This window comes from Hipposideros armiger, unplaced genomic scaffold, assembly GCF_001890085.2.
Source record: "Hipposideros armiger isolate ML-2016 unplaced genomic scaffold, ASM189008v1 scaffold_132, whole genome shotgun sequence".
Taxonomy (NCBI): Eukaryota; Metazoa; Chordata; class Mammalia; order Chiroptera; family Hipposideridae; genus Hipposideros; species Hipposideros armiger.
This window is the reverse complement of record NW_017731482.1, coordinates 2,805,918-2,822,266: the sequence shown is the minus strand read 5'-3', so window position 1 is coordinate 2,822,266 and position 16,349 is coordinate 2,805,918. Positions and strand designations below refer to the sequence as shown.

General features: G+C 48.3%; 1 protein-coding gene across 1 annotated transcript in view; it reads right to left on the bottom strand.

Moving 5' to 3' along the window:
* Nucleotides 1–11,261: 11,261 nt before the first annotated feature.
* MOGAT2 (monoacylglycerol O-acyltransferase 2) overlaps nt 11,262–16,349 on the bottom strand; it is a 24,971-nt gene continuing 19,883 nt past the window's right edge. Inside the window, exons 3-6 of the mRNA XM_019649334.1 lie at nt 14,102–14,306; nt 13,601–13,775; nt 12,750–12,949; nt 11,262–11,308 (exon numbers count right to left, since the gene is read on the bottom strand). Coding sequence (XP_019504879.1) covers nt 11,262–11,308; nt 12,750–12,949; nt 13,601–13,775; nt 14,102–14,306 — 627 coding nt within the window. The remainder of the gene's footprint in view (nt 11,309–12,749; nt 12,950–13,600; nt 13,776–14,101; nt 14,307–16,349) is intronic.

Genomic DNA, 16,349 nt, shown 5'->3' with positions numbered 1-16,349 from the left:
TGGGGGCTGGGGGCCTTTCCCAGAGTAGTTAGCGCACAGCAGCTTTGGAATCACACCTGGAGTCCAGTTCTGGCCCTGCCTTTCTTGATCATCAGTTTCCATATCTGTACGATGGGAATAATTATTTTGTGAGGTTCTTTAAGAACTAAATGAGGTTAGATATAAAAAGAGCCTTAGCACTGTTGCAGAAAGTGTTCCAAAATTATTTTTGTTGCACACTGACGAGTAGTTTTGTAGATGGAAGGTTTGGGAGCAAGGCAGCAGAACAGGCATGACGTCTTAGAAAAGCCAGCGTGTTTCCGGGTAGGGCTAGGGTGCCTGGAGTGGCTGAAGCGCAGGCAGCTGTGGGAAAGGAGGGTTGGCCTGGATCTCATGAAGGTCCTTGAGTGCCAGTCTTGGGACATTGGGGTGGGAATGTAGGTTTTGGAGTGGCTTTGAGTAGGGAAATGACTGGTCAGATTCGTTTTTAGAGTGCTCCAACCATAATGGGGACTGGATGGGAGAGACTGGAAGCCAGGAGGGCAATGAGGAGCTGCAGAAGGGACCCCGGTGGGAGAGGATGAGCTCTGAGCTAAGGCACTGGTGGAGGGAATGGAGGAGAAGGCCCAGCCTAGGGAAAGGTGTAGTAGGAGGTGAGAGCTACTGGACTGTGGTGGAATGGCTTATTGGACGTGGAGGGTGAGGGAAGGGGTAGGGGCAAAAAGCATGTCAGAGGAAAGATAGATTTTGGGGGCACAGTTTGAGCAAGCTGGCTGTGGGGTCACGGTATAAGAGAAGAGGGAGTCTCAGCTTTTGAGGTGTTCACCATTGTGTGTGGGGTGGGGACATGACAGAAGTCACCGTGCCAGGGCAGCATGTGACAAATGCCACTGATGGGACCTAGAAACACTTCTATTTGTTCAACCTTCTCAGTGCTGTAAGGAGGAAACCTCGTTGAGAAGATGTCACTGAGCCCTGAGGCATGAGTTGACAAAGAGTAGAAGGAAAAGCATTCTAGGTAGAGCATGTGGTGAGGCTCTGAGGCTCAAAAGAGCTTGGTGCCTTTAAGAAAACCGAGGGAAGGCTAGTAGCATACCAGGTTTGTGGGGGACATAGGGGTTGACATGTGCAAAGGCTGGAAGGTAGGAACAGGTGTGATGTATTTCTGGGTAAAGCCGAGTGCAGCCAGGTGGGTGCTAAAGGTGCCATTGGATTCTTGCATCCTCTCCGCAGAGGTGTTTTTGGGGTCCTCTTGGTGGCAAGGCTCCTGCTGGCCTGGAAGGTCCCCAGGTGTGGATGTGCCTACTCCAGAGGGGTCTCCTGTGGAGGAGGCCTTTGGCTGGAACCCATGGCCCACCCACTCACCTCATAGTGTGATCTGAGGGCCAGAACTTGGGCTGGGAGGCAGGAGGCTTGGATTCTGGCCTTTCCTACACCACTGACTTGCCAGGTGTACTTGGGCAAGTCATGATCCCAATCTAGGTTTCAGTTTCTGCATCATGAAAGGGAGATGACAGTTCCTATCTTGCTGACTTCATTTGAATATTTAAGGATTAAATAAAATCACAATATGTAAAAAAAGGGTGTTACCACGGTGTTACAAAAAGTAAGATACTATTACCTTAAATGCCAAGACTTCAGGTCTCCAAGGCCACTTTGAAACATTCAGATCTTAAGTTCACCTGCTTCGGCAGCTTTTTTTCTGTGCACCTTCCTGGGCCTGGCTCTCATTGGGACACAGACATGGTTCTTGCCTTCGAGGAGACCCAACCAAGAGATGGTGTCCCAAAGTCCGTGGTTGCAGCCAGACAGCCACGCTGCAGTGTAGGGGAATGTGGGAAGCTGTGCTCAGCTCTTCCTGTGCTGCCACACTGCCTGTCTTCTATGTCTGCCTCTCTGCTGGGCCCGGAGCTCCCCAGGGGCAGGAACTTCATCACTGTGTCCCAGTGTGGCCCTGGCTCTGCATAGTGGCTCGGTCAGTGGTGAACTGACCAATGAATGAGTACAATTAGCGTCTTGGACAAAGTGCTAAGAAGCACCAAGGAGCAATGGTAAATTGGGGAGGTTGAGAGGACATGACATTGCCGCTGGATCTGAGATGATGAGTATGACTCTGCCAGGCAGAGAGGAAGGAGAAGGGTGTTTAGGCAGAGGCCTGGAAATGGGAACCATGACCAGCCTGGTGGGGCTAGAAGAGGGACACAAGCAGGGAAGGAGTAGGAAATGTGGCTGGAGAGATTGACAGGGGCCAGATCTGAAGGATATTATAACCCAACCAAGGAGCTTAGGCTTCATCCTGTGGGGGGTCGAACCAAAGGAGGGGTGTGAGCAGAAGAGTGCTTTGATTCCATTGGAAGGTTAGAAAGGTCAAGTGGGAGGGGGTGTGGGGCTTAGGGATTGGGGCAATAAAACCTGTCCCAATTTGGGCTCTTCACACACACACACACAGGAGGGAACATCCACCAAAGGATGCAGAGGGAAGTCCAAGGGCTGAGAGGGGCCATCACTTGCTTCTGAGCCACCTCACAGAGTGAAAACTCCCTCCTACTGGCCCCCAGCTGCCAAGCCTATGGCTACTGCTTAAGCAATTTGGTCCGGATTGGCTTTGGGTGTCAAAACCAGAGCTAGAATTAGAGTAGGAAGTTTCTTAGCAACTTTCTGTGTCCTGGGACTGTTCTCCCCTGCGTGACATGAGCATGGGGGCTCACACCAGGCGCTGACTTCTCCTGGCCCCCGCCCCACACATCCTGCAGTCCCTACATTCTTGCCTGTAATGGCCTGCCCTCCTCCTGCCAGTGGATAAGCAGGACAGCTCTGGGACCTGGGTCACCTTTCCTTCCTCGTCTTCCTACCCAGCCCATAGGTGCTTCAGCCAAACCACAAATGCAGGTCAAGTCAAGCTGTCAAGCAGGGCTTGACCCTGGGGAGGGGGGTGTTTCACCAAGGGTGGCACTTCCCCCCCTTTAGTCACCAATGCTATGATGACATTAGGAATTATGGGTGCAGCTTTGTAGTTTCTGAAGGGTTGGACACTTGACCCTCTGAGACTCCTTGTGGCAATGGCAGCCTTAGCCCCTCCATTTCACAGATGAAGAGGCTAAGTGGCTGGCCTGAAAGGCGGAGGGGACACCTGCCCTAAGAGAGGCACAGGGCGAAAGGCAGAAGCAAACATTTACCCAGAACCCTGCTCCATGCTAGGCCCTGGCCTGTGTGAGCTTATCCAATCCTCCCAGACGCCCTGTAAGGGGTGATTATCACCCACTTTGTGGGAATGAGGTACAGAGAGGTGAAATGACTTGTCCAGGATAACACAGTAAGTGGTAAGGCTGGGATTCACACTCAAGTCTTCCTGAGCTGCCAGCTCATGGCTTTCTCTGCCTCACAAACCTTGAAAAAGGGACCACCCCAAACAGTGGAACTACTTGACAAAAGCAAATTCCAATTCATTACCTCCTTTAAACTTCCCTCATAGTCCTGTGAGGTTATTCCCATTTTGCAGTTTGGAGAACTGAAGCTCAGGGCATCAAAGAGTTTGCCAGGTATCCATGTTGGGGCTAGGGTTTGAACCAGTTCTCATATCCTGAGGCTAGGGCTTGTCTGGGCCAAACTCATTCCCAGTGCTCAGCTCACTTGGAGGATAGGAGGGCAGAAGTTATGGCAAGGGGGAGAGCCTGGCATGGCCTGTGGTCCAGAAATGACCCACCTCCTCCTTCCCCATCCGAAAATCTGTCAGGCAGGGGGGCTTCATGGCATGGCTGCACTCCTCCTGGGACTCTTTCCCTCCTCTTCCAATCCCCCCTACTGCCTCCTTCTGAGAGACTTCACCACATGCTGCTCGGTCATTAGGGGCCAGATGGTGCACGGTCTCGGGTGCCAGGCTAAGGAGTCTGGACTTGATCCTCAGAGCAGTGGGAGCTATAAAGGGTTTGAGCAGAGGTCACATATGGTCAGTTTTGTGCTTTAGAAAGATACTGTCCAGGCAAGAATACCTTCAGCTGTCACCTCCATGGTATCCTTCCTGATTACCTCTACCTGGTATTAGTCCCCAAAAGAAACAGCCCATCTGTAGTTGGGTAACTTGAGGAAATCTGAATACAAAGACCATTTGTAAAGATGTAAGCAGGATATAGGGAAAACTCAAAGATGGTGCAGTACCCCAAGGCTAGTAACGTGGTAGGAGGATGTGGCCCGAAGGCAGGGGAAGGAAGCCAAATGGAGTAGCTGCTGTGTAGAAAGGGCTGTCGGATAGAAGCTGCGAACACAGGCAACCCATAGTGACATGGCAGTCACTCTCTGTCCCTCTCGCCCTCCCTCCCTCCAGTCTTTTGCCAGGGCTTCCCATTGGTCAAAGGATAAGGGAGCCCAACAATGCAGCCTAAACAGAGAATCCAGGAAGAGGGTGGGATAGAGACAAATGAAGAGTGGGTCTGGGAGGTAAATGGATGGTACATAGCACATGGCCCTAGGAGGACCCTCTCACACCTCTGTGCTTCCGTTAGACCCCTAGCTTCTCTCTTTCAGAGCACCTATAACTTTTCATGTTTACACATCTGTCTTGCTCAGGAGAAGCTACTTGAGGGCAAAGGTGGAATCAAAGTGTCCTCTGTGCTCTCCCAGGGCAAAACACGGGGCATGGCCCACAGGAGGGACTTGATAATGTTGGAAGGAAGAAAGGAAGGAGAAAAGGGAGGGAGGAAGGGAGGGAGGGAGGGAGGGAGAGAAGGTGATGACACAGCCTGAAGTAAAGTGGCGGCAGAGCAAAAGGTAAGGGGAGATTGGAGAGATGCTGGGGACTTAGAGCCTCTAGGACTTGGTGACATGGGCATAGGGCAAAAGGCACAAAGGGATGATTGAAGATGACTTTAGGTTTCAAACCAGGAGCACTGACGGCTTAGCTCTATGACTAGGCCTTATGGGGGGCTCAGTAGTGGCCTTAGGCCCTATCGTTTGTGACAGGTCTGGCCAACTGGAGAGGAGCAGGGCTGAGACCCTTGGGAACCAGCCATCAGAGCAGCCCTGGCCCCAGGGTTAGAACGCTGTGTTGCAATGTGTACTGAAGGTTCCTCTTGCATCATTGTGTCGGCAAGTTTCTTACTCAATTCTCCCGGGACCTGTCCCCTACAGAGCAAGGGAGGTAAACCTTACGCTGCACAGATTCCTCCTCATGCATTCATTGTTCATCTACCCTTACATCTGGCCCGCATTTTCTGAGGCCCTCTTAGTACTGTGCTGGTCTGGGGGTGCAGTCCTGCTCTCCAGGAGCCTGAATTCTGGTGGAAAAAGCAGACCATTAAAAAACGATTATAATACTATGTGTGGTGATGGATGTTAACTAGACTTATTGTGGTGATCATTTTATAATATACACATATATTGAATCATTATATTGTACACCCGAAATGAATATAATATGTTAAATATATATATATTTTAAAAGACAATTGCTATTCACCAGTACTTTCCCCAGCTTTCTTTAGCAGTGAAACCCCTTCTTTAAACACAGTCTTGTTCGGAAGCGTGAGGTGACACAGATGATGGAGGCTGCTCTGGTTAGCAGGGTGGTCCCAGGGTTCCACGTGTCAGCCTCTCACTTGTCCAGCCCCCCACACCCAGTCTCCAGGGCTCTGGGAACACAGTTTGAAACTCTCCAAGCACAGGACAAGTGCTGGGACAGGGGACTCGACTCACTGAAGATGGAAGGTGCGGCTGATGCTTGTTACACAGGGAGCAAAGTGCAGCACCTGGTGGGTTGGGACCTGGTCAGATGCATCTTACTGAGCAGAAGCTCAGGACAAGTTTGTTCATGGATCATTTTTATAATTATTATAGTAAATATGCCTAGACAAAAACACTTCTCCTAATCCATATGTGCCCACACCCTGACCTGGGCCCCAGGTGGAATAAACCCTAACCTTGCCATGAGCCTCAGTTTCCCCATGCTCCATCCCAATGGGAATAAGTAAAGTACCTCCTTTCTAGGGTTGTTGTAAGGGCTAAAATAAATGTAAAGTGCCTGGCATAGAATAGTTGACAAATGTTGTTATCATTAAAAGTGTTATGATTGAAAAATAAGAACTGGGAGGACAGGTTTACCTGGAGATGGAACAACCTGTCCAAAGGGATTTGAACAAACATTCTGGGGGAGGGAAGAGTAAAATATCCAGAGAAACCAGTGAAACTGGAGGACACTAGAAATGACGAACAAACAGGCATCTCTGTCTAGGAGATGATCTCAACTCCGAAAGGAAAACCTTAGCGTGAGCGAGGGTCCTGGAAGGGGTGGAGGCCCAGTCAGAGGAAACTGGAAATGTGGTGTGAGGATGGAGTTCAGCTGCAGAAACCTTGGGAGACTGGAGGTGGACTAGAGCAGTTCGGACTTTGCCTAAAGAAGAAGCAGCAGGCTTCATGGACGACAGCAGGTACTAACAGGTGCAAAACTTCAATGAGCGTTTACTACCTGCCAATTACTACTCTAGGTACTTTACGTGGGTGGGTTTATTTAAGGCTCATAGAACCTTATGGAGTAAATACTATAATCAGCCCCCATTTTACAGATGAAGAAATTGAGGCACAAAGAGGTTTGAAAAATTGTCCAGGGTCACACAGCCAATAAGTGGCAAAGCCAGGATTTCAACCCAGGTGTTCCGGCTCCAGAGTCTATGTTCTATAATAGCTGCAAAATCCCAGTCGATTCTGCACACTTTAAAGAATATTTTGTGACCCCTAAGAGAAGGAAGTGTCATTATCAGGAGCTGAGGTTGAGTCACTAAGATGAAGTAGTATTGATGCACCAATTCCCTCTTCAGTGGCCTCACTAGATTCCCAGGCTGGGCGAGACCTAGGCCCTGAGTGAGCGTGCCTCCAACCAGCAGGCCAGTGTGGGTCCTGCCAGGGAAAAATAGCTGTCCCAAATAGGAGCTAATCCCACTATAAGATTTCCTAGTGAGTCCAGGCTCCACCCTCAGCTTGACCTTGTAGGTTTTTTGTTTTGTTTTGTTTTGTTTTAAATCAGCAACTTGCACAAGGATTTTGAAACAGCATGCAGGAGACCCAAAGAAGGGCAGGAAAGCAAATATTTTCGATGAGCTAACAAAGATTAGAAGACTCTGAAAGCTTGTAGGAGAGCATTGAATCTGACAGGATGAAGTTGAAGAGGAAGAAAGAGAAAATCAGGCACTGGCTAAATGTGTCTCAGCCTCTTTCTTTGGTATCTTTGGCCTCCCCCAGGCTTTGGGGTATGGTGGGTTCTGAAACTGAGTAGGGTTGAGATTTCTGATTAGGCTGACCCTCTGTGGAAGGACACACACAGTCAAGGGCACATCTAGAAACATATACTCGGACACTTCCACCTTCCACAAGCTGGACACAGTTCACTCCATCCCTGCTGCTCTGGCCATTCCGTCTTCCCTTGCAGAGACAGCTATACTAGCCTCTCCACAGGTCCCCTGTCTCCAGCCTTGAGCTCCACAATGACCCCTGGAACACACAATCCAACCATTTTCTCCCTTGGCTCCCATAGCTCTAAGATAAAGCCCAAGCTCCTTAAGCTGGTGTTCAAGGCCTCACGTGGCCCTACCCCAGCCCCTCTCCAGCTTCCCTCCACTCTTCTCCCTGCTGGCTCTCTCTCATATGGATCCAACTCTCTGGTCTCTCTGGTCACACCAGGTCACTTGTTGTGTCCTTGCAGGTGCTTTTCTACTTCTGGGTCTGTGCTCATACTATGCTCTTAGACTGAAGTGCCCTTCCCCCAGTCTCCCCGTTTCCATACCCCGCCCATCCTTCGTTGCTCTATGCATCTTCCTCCAAGAAGGCTTCCTTACAACTAAACCCACTTAAAAAATAAAATTCACTGAAGCTTTAACACTAGGACCTGGGCTGTGAATTCGGAGGTATACAGGGCAGGGTCCTTGCCTTCTAGAAGTTCACAGCTTGGAGAAGCACATTATTTGGAGAAACACGCATTTTGGAGACACAGTTTATCTAACAATTTGTCTAGACGCCTCCCTCTCCCACCTGCCTGTAAGCAGAGACAAGGCTGATTCCCAGCACCTAGCACGACACCTGGAACAGGGAAGACATCAGAAAAGAAATGCATTGACTTCCTCAAGGGTAAACACTGGATCTTATTAATTTCATTGCCCATTCCCTGTCTCAGCAATCATGTGTAGTCTAAGGACTTGGAAAATATATTGTGGGATCCAGTATCCCGTCTCATTTACCCAGAATAATGGTTCATCCATTTATTCATTTATTCACTCACTCAATACATGTATCACTCTGAAAGCTTGCAGAAGAGCATTGAATATGACAGGATGAAGTTGAAGAGGAAGACACAGAAAATCAGGCCTTTGCTACGACCTACATAGGCACTGCGGATACAATGGTGAGGAGAAAACAGACTGAGTCCTTGCCCTCCTAGAGCTTTTGAAGTTCAAGGTCAAATTGAGAAGTGAGTACAGTCCTCACTGGAGTTTTCAGGGAAGGAGTCCTTTAGGGAAGAGACCAGAGACTGATAGGAATTTAGCCCTGACCTTGTCCACAACATTGTACATACATCCTGTTATTTAACCTTCACAACCCTGGAGGTATGAGTTCACAACCGCCTTAAAATAGAAATGAAGAAATTGGGGCTTAGAGGGGTAATAGCTAGCTAGAGGAAGAGTTGGGACTATTATAGAATCTTGGTTAGTCTGATGTCAAAGCCTTTGCTTGCTCTAATTCACCTCGGCACCAGGGTGGAAGGGAGGGATGGAGGAGTGAGGAAAAGGAGAGAGAGAGAACCTAAATCCAGGTGTTTCACCACCTCCTCAGTCCTGTCTTGTGATGGTGCTGTGGAGGTGGCTTGGACAGGGAGGATAGCCTAAATCTGGAAAACCTGGAATGTTTCCAACACTGCCATTGTGGAATCCCCAGAATTAAGTCATGGTTGTCACTTTCTATATACCTGATGTTAAGAAAGGCTCAGATCTGAGATAAACTCTGGGGAATTTGAAACTGGCAGATAGCCCAGCATGGTCTCTGTCAGGCCAACCCCCTTGGGTGTAGAGTTTGGACACTCTGTGGCCCATACTTCCCCTCTTGTTTGCTGAATACCTCAGTATTATACCAGGCACAGATGGAGAAGAAAGGGCTTGGCCACTCTGAGAGCCTTCCATTAGTACATTTAAACTAAGATATCAAATGTATTGACATAAAGTTGTTGATAATATTCACTCATTATCCTTTTAATATTTGTAGGAGCTGTAGTGATGTCTCTTTTTCATTCCTGATATTGGTAATTTGTGTCTTCATTCTTTTTCTCTTGACAAGTTTGACTAGAGGTTTATTCATTTATTTTTCCAACAAAAATCTTTGGTTTCAATGATTTTCTCTGTTTTCAATTTCATTTGGTTCTGCTCTTATCTTTATTATTTCCTTCCTTTGGCTTATTTCAAATATAATTTGCTCTTCTTTTCTTAAGTTTAGATTATTGGTTCTAAGCTTTTCTTATTTTCTAATATAAGTATTTGATGCTATAAATTTCCCTCTACACACTTCTCTAGCAGCAACCTATAAATTTTGATATGTTGTGTTTTCATTTTCATTCAGTTCAAACTATTTTAAAATTCCATTTGTAATTTCCCCTTTAACCCATTGTTTATTTAAAAGTGTGTTATTTCCAAATATTTAGGGATCTTTTTGTTATTATTTTCTAGTTTGATTCCATTTGGATTAGAAAACATATTTTATATAATTTTAATTCTTTTAAATTTGTTGAGGTTTGTTTCATGGGCAGAATATGATAATGTGGCCTGTCTTGGCAATTTGTTTCCCCAAATTTTTAATGTGCACTTGAAAAGAGTGTTTAATCTGTTGATATTGTATATAGTGTTTTATAAATGTCAGTTAGTTGTCAAGTTGTCTGATATTGTTATTTTGGTGCTCTGTAGCCTTGTGATTTTCTGTCTACTTGTTTTATCACTTACTGAATGGAGAGATGAAATTTGAAGTCTCAAGGAGGGGGGTGGTAGATGAGGGTAAAAGGGATCAAATATATGGTGATGGAAAGAGAACTAACTCTGGGTGGTGAACACACAATGTGATATATAGATGATGTATTACAGAACTGTATACCTGAAACCTATGTAACTTTACTAACAATTGTCACCCCANGGCTTCGTCATCCCTAGGCTTCTCCGTTGATAAATTCACAGCCCAGTCCTCTCAGCCTTCCATAGTCATGCACTCAGTTAACAGACACTCGTTGGCAACTGCAGACCTATTCCCTCAATTCTAAGATGCACCTATTTTTCACATTTACCATTTTGTTATCAAGATACATCTGACAATTCTCACTGGAAGAATTTTTTCTTAGTGGTGCCTAAAATACTGGTATGTTTTACCATGGAGGATATCTTAAAGTACAGTATGTACCAGGCACTGAGAGCTGGGAAGAGTGCCCGAGGTGAGGCATCCCGGCACCTACTGTGTGCCAGGCACCTGCTACACCAAAGAACTCCATCCTCTGTTAGCCCTGTGAGGAAAGTACTGGTGCCAATGCCCCCATTTTATAGATGAGAAAACTGAGGCACAAGGTTAATTAGCTTGCTCTAGGTCACATAGCTTGTAAAGAGGCAGAGACAGGATTACAACATGGGCAACTTGACTCCACATGTGTGACCAGCAGGCTCGGTTGCCCTGTAGGAATCCCCAGGTGAAAGATGGTGGGGTTAACAGGGTGAAGAGGTACACTTCAAGTAAGGGTACCAGCACAAGTAACACAGCTCATGCCTGGAGAACTGGGATGGCCACGGGGGAAGGAGAGGCAGGTGAGGCATGAACAGGGGCCCAGAGTGCAAGGGTCTACAGACTGCGGCAAAAATTAGATTTCATCCTAGGTGTGATGGGAGTCACTGCTATGTTTTAACATTTTATGAGGATTATTCTGGCTGCCGAGTGGAGGGTGGACTATGGGAGCGTTGGCAAAAGTGGAGCCCACATAAGGAGATGACTATGGTCAGGACTTAGGTCGTCGGGAAGAGAGAAGGACCAGGTCTGGAGGAGTCTGAGAGAGAGACTCCAGGCTCCAGACTCCAGAGCAGCCATTTTCAACCAGGGCTAGTTGCCCCCCGCTCCTACACAGGGTACATTTGGTAATGTTTGCAGACATTTTTGGTTGTTACAATTGGTAGAGGGGAGTGTTACTGGCATCTAGTGGGTAGAGGCCAGGGAAGAAGTCAGGTTCTCCCAACACACACACACACACACACACACACACACACACACACACACACACGGCTCATTCAGCCCAAAATGTCAATGATGTCCAGAAAGCCTCCTGGAGAGCTACCTGGCCAGAAGAGGAAGTGGCAGCAAGGGCAGTGGAAGTGACCGGAAATGGAGGCCCCCCAATCCCTGCAGGGCAGCCGTAGGGCTGAGGGGACAGCTGTGCTCTGTGCCAGGTCCCCATGCCTATGGCAGAGGTAAGGCTCCTGAGGGTCACAGGGGACAGGCCCAGCTCCTTGTGAAGGAAGACCTCACAGTCAGAGCCCTCCCACCAGGAAAGGAGCCATCACAAGGAAGTGGGCGCTCTGCCCAAGGGCTGTGGAAACTAGAGTTCTGTCATGGGTGGGCAGCCGGCCACCTGAGTCCCTCTGACTAAAGAGACCTCAGTGCTGGAAGGTGGCCGGGCTGGGAGGTGGGGCACAAAGTCCCTAGTGATGCCTGCACGGCTGTGGAGGAGCTAAGAGATAATCCTAGGTATGGGTGGGAGGGTCAGGGAGGTGTCCTGCACGGCAGCATTTTCTGACGCCAGGTCACAGCCCTGGCCGTAGCCCTCCGTCCTCCCTCAGGCCTTGGCCTGTGTAGACAGTGTTCGCTCAAATGATGATGAAATCTTCACAGCTCCCTGGCTGGTCTTCAGCATGAGGTGGACACAGATTCTCCTACGTGAAGCATTGCCTGGTTCTCCACCATTAGCTTTTTAGAAAGACTATAGGGTGATTTAGAAAACTCGAGGGCCCAGAAACAGTTTCCTAATTTTGCTTGAAATTCCACCACTAGATGCTAGTTCATAAAATAACAGTAAGAGTTGATAGGAGCTCAGAAATCCACACGCATTTGACAGGGGAGTGAAGAGGCATGTGAAGGCAGGGGAGCTCCAGCAGATCTGGGACTCCTCATCTGGACTCCCTACCTCCTGCCTACCCCAAGGTCCTTGCAGGACCTTTTGGAAGAGCTGGAGGGTCTCCTGGGAGCCTATGGGGAAAGGAATCTGCAGGCCACAGCCCCATCCCTGCTGGCACCCAGCCTAGGACAGTCAAAGTGTGTGTCATCTCGCCCTCTGCTGGCCACTTGGTGGTACTGCCTGCCCTCTGCAGATAGTGATGCAACAGGCCTGCAGGGGGCACCAGTTCTGAACTGTTGTGCAAGTAGAAATTTCTGCAAATCACCGTCGTGTCCCATTAGTGTGACTAGTGTGGAGACTGAGCTACTCAACTCGAGAGCTGTCTGGCTGGGGGAGGATCCGGAAGGGCAGGGGATGGGATAGGCACGAGCCACCTCAGTATCATTTTTTGGCCAGACCTGCAACTGGCAGCAGCTCTAGGTACAGAGCCAGATGCTATCGGTTGCCGTCTCTTGATTGACCGAAAGGCAGTCCCCTGGAGACCTTCAGTTGAAGAGTCCCAGCTCTGTGGAATGGCCTTCAGTGGCCTCCATCACCTTATCTCTGAANAGCCCAGGCCCCTTTCCCTGCAGTCTACCCACTCTCAGCCTGGGTCTTGGCTTACCCACAGAGGTGATGGGCCTGCGGTAGGGTAAAAGACCAAAGGTGTACTGGAAGACGCCACGGCCGTGGAAGAGCGGGAGGGAGATACCCATGATCTTCTGCAGCCGGTTCTGGATCCAACGCAACCAGGAGCCATCAGAGTTCTCAACTTGGTCATATAGATCATTCTCCCCGAAGGAGAAAATTGGTACCAGATCTGCCCTGGAGGGATACAGAGGAGAGAAGGCATGTGGGAGGCACCCAAAGAAGGCTCCCAGCTGCTCACCTCGCTTCCTGCAGCAGCCCAGTGACTAGGAATTAGAGCCGAAGACAGAGCCCTCAGCTGGAAGTAGAAAGCCTGGGTTGTCGCCCAGACCTGCCATACCCTTGCTTTCTGACCTTGGGCAGGTCCCAGCCCCGCTCGGGGCCACAACCTCCTAGTCGCACCGTGACAGGTAGACCAGAATGCTTCTGAGAGTCCTCCCAGATAGGAAACATCTGCCAACTCTGTAGAAAAACCTCTCCTGCCCCAGCGAATTCGTATTCTTCAAAGATGCTTCAATGTGTGAGAACAGCTCTGCAATATGCCCCAAACACCATTGTCCAAGATCCTGTAGGTCACAGATCTAGTGACAGCTTTGGGCAATATGTCCCTTCCCACCTAGTCTCTTTGATCATCAAGTCTCCCTTCCGGAATCTTTTCTGGGTGTGTGAGCATGAGACAGTACATTGCTCAACAAAATATCATCAGCATTATGAATAGGCTGAGAATCTCCCTGCCAAGATAGAATCTCCATTAGTCTCTGCTGTCTTCCCATCAAAATATAACCCTTGCCACCCTCCAATTGAACCCAGGGCCCTCTTCCCAGATACCCGTGCACCAGGGCAAGCCTGACGAAGCCCTTGCGGTTCCGTAGCAACAGTTTGTAGGCTCCGGGCCTGGCGTTCAGTGCCTCCTGGGCACCCCCCACAATGATGCCCAGCAGGTTGCCACCTTCCTTCCTGCTCAGAATGTGAGCGGCACTCTCTTTGTCTGATGTGACCAGCCCTGGGGAAAGAAGAAGGTGGTCAGAAATAGGGTGAGGGGGCAGGGACTGTGGGGTCCAAGAAAGAGATCACCGGAAGTGCCCACAGAGGCCTGGGTCCCCTAATCCACCCACTCCAGCTGGGATGTCTCTGAGGACTGGGACTGAGTCCTTTTCCTCTTGCTCACCCCCTCACCGAGATCGGTGCTGTGGGAAGTGCTTCCTTGGGTCTAACCTCCTTCTTCCACTTTACATGCTCTTAGAAGAACTGCCGGCAGCCCTCCTTAAGACGCCTTCTCCCATGCCTGGAGCCTTGTCTTCTTGGGCTACCCAAGTGGGGAAGACTCACCCCCTGACATGAGGTAATCCCTGAAGAAGGGGACCCGGAACCACACGGTCAGCATCATCAGGTGGGGACGGATGTCAGGGAAGATCTTAGGGAAGTTGGTGCTCTCCGTGCACAGGTTGAGAAAGGCTCCGGTGGCCAAAACCCCATGGGGGTGGAAGCCGGCAAGGTAGTTCCGGGAGGGGTCAAGCTCAGCTGTCTTGACCAGCTGCAGGGACAGCAACCTGATGAGTCAGAGCTGGGCCTGCATGCCTGCCCTGACTCTGCCACTCTCCAGTGTGATCTTGGGCAAGTCACTCCCCCTCTCTGAGCCTCAGGTTCTCATGAAGATTGAGGTATGGTGTGTGAATGCACTGGGTGATACCATGGTGCCACCTCTGTCTCAGACTCACCNATGTAGCATAACATTTACATCAGCCATGAAAACAGTATTAACTTATCTTACACACGTTCAGTAATCATAAACAGTTGGACTACGTAGAAAAACTCAAAGAACAAGTATAACTATTATTATGACTAATATCATTAGCAGACAGGTAAAGACAATCAAATAAAATGGATTCTGAATTTAATATCAATCCATAGGTATACAGGCCTTGTTGATGTCTTAAAATAGCTGTCTACCTCTGGTGTTGGCAGCTTCTCGTCCTTGAAGAGTCTTTGATGTCTATAGACAGGGGTAGATGTCTATTCACAGTCAGGCCCCTGATAAGGTCCCTTCTAATTGGCAAGTATATTTTCTTTGATGTCCTTTCCAAAAACCAATATCTAAAGTCTTTGTCTCTGGAGAGCATGCTGTGAAAGGAAAAGGCTACCAACTTGGCATTGTCTTCAAGTGACTCTGTCAAACCTTGGCAATAGTGTAAGATATCTCCTTTAAAAAATGTCAGCTCATAAGTTCCTTCCTCTAAGTTCAGCTTAAGTGTACTATGATACATGAAGGAATGCAAAAACCAAAAAATGCAGAGCCAAGGAACAGGAAGAACCAAGTGGCCATCTTGGGTTTCCCATAGCCTGACTGTTCATTTAATTTACAACAACTGTTTACCAAAACAATATACCCTACAAGTTTTCATCACTTATTTTTACAGTGCTTTCTGTGCAATTTCAAAGCTTGAGGCATTCCAGAGGGCCTTCTGAATCACTGCAAAATTATTCCTACACATATTAAAACTTAAAACTTCAATGTCTAATGAAAACTAAAAAGTAATCAATTAGCATTTTTTAGCTGGAACATTTTATCACCTCTAGAAACATTTTTAATAGATATAAAAGTCAAGTATTGAGAGTTCCAGTCAAGATGGCAGATGAGGTAAACACTGGGCTTGCCTCCTCTCAGGACCACATCAAAATTACAACTAAACTACAGAACAACCATCATTGAGCATCGCCTGAAGTCTAGCTGAACAGAAGCCCTATAACTAAGGATATAGAGAACTTTTAAAAACTATGTGACTTTGGACAAGTTAGTTAACCTCTCTGAGCCTCAAATTGGGATTTGACTCTGCATATATACATGATGTCACAGGTTGCGTTCTCCAGGAAGTGGATTGTGAGATGATGTTTAGCCTGAAGAATGTTTATTAGGGAAACTCCTTGGGATTAACATCTTTACAAGGAAGGGAAGGCAGCAGAACTGGGCACAGGGAGAAGTCAACTTTACCATTCAGAAGTCAACTGAATAGCCCATCAGAGTTTTCCTGATTTGGGCTGAAGTGGTCAAGCCTTTACATCCCATCTGAATCAGTCATCAGATCAGTTGCCCTCTGCAATTGGAGCACAGTGTCCTTCCTTGAAAGTGCATCTGGGTGGCACATCTCAGTATCCACCACACCAGACAGGGTGGAAAGAGAACTAGAGGAGAGCTGAAGACTAGTCCTGCCTCACACATTTTCCAGCTGTGCTGTTTCAGGAAAATCCTTCCCTTTTCAGAGCCCCTCAGCTTTCCCAGATGTAAGTGGCTGAGACAGCGGCCCCCGCCAATCAGTGTTCAGCACTTTGCAGGTCACCAAGTAATTTTGTGTACTTTCACTCACAACAACCTTACAATGCTAAGAGTTGGTCACCCCAGTGAGTTCTAGGGCAGTGCTACCCGAGTGTGTTCTGAGGACTGGCTTTCATCCACAAGCCGCTTGTTACTAATTCCTGACAAAGTAAGTAGAGAATTTGAGAGTGTCTGTTAAGAACCTTAGAGCAAGGTGGCAGGGTAAGTTCATGCCTGTTGAAAGCAATAATAAAAAATTGTGCCCGT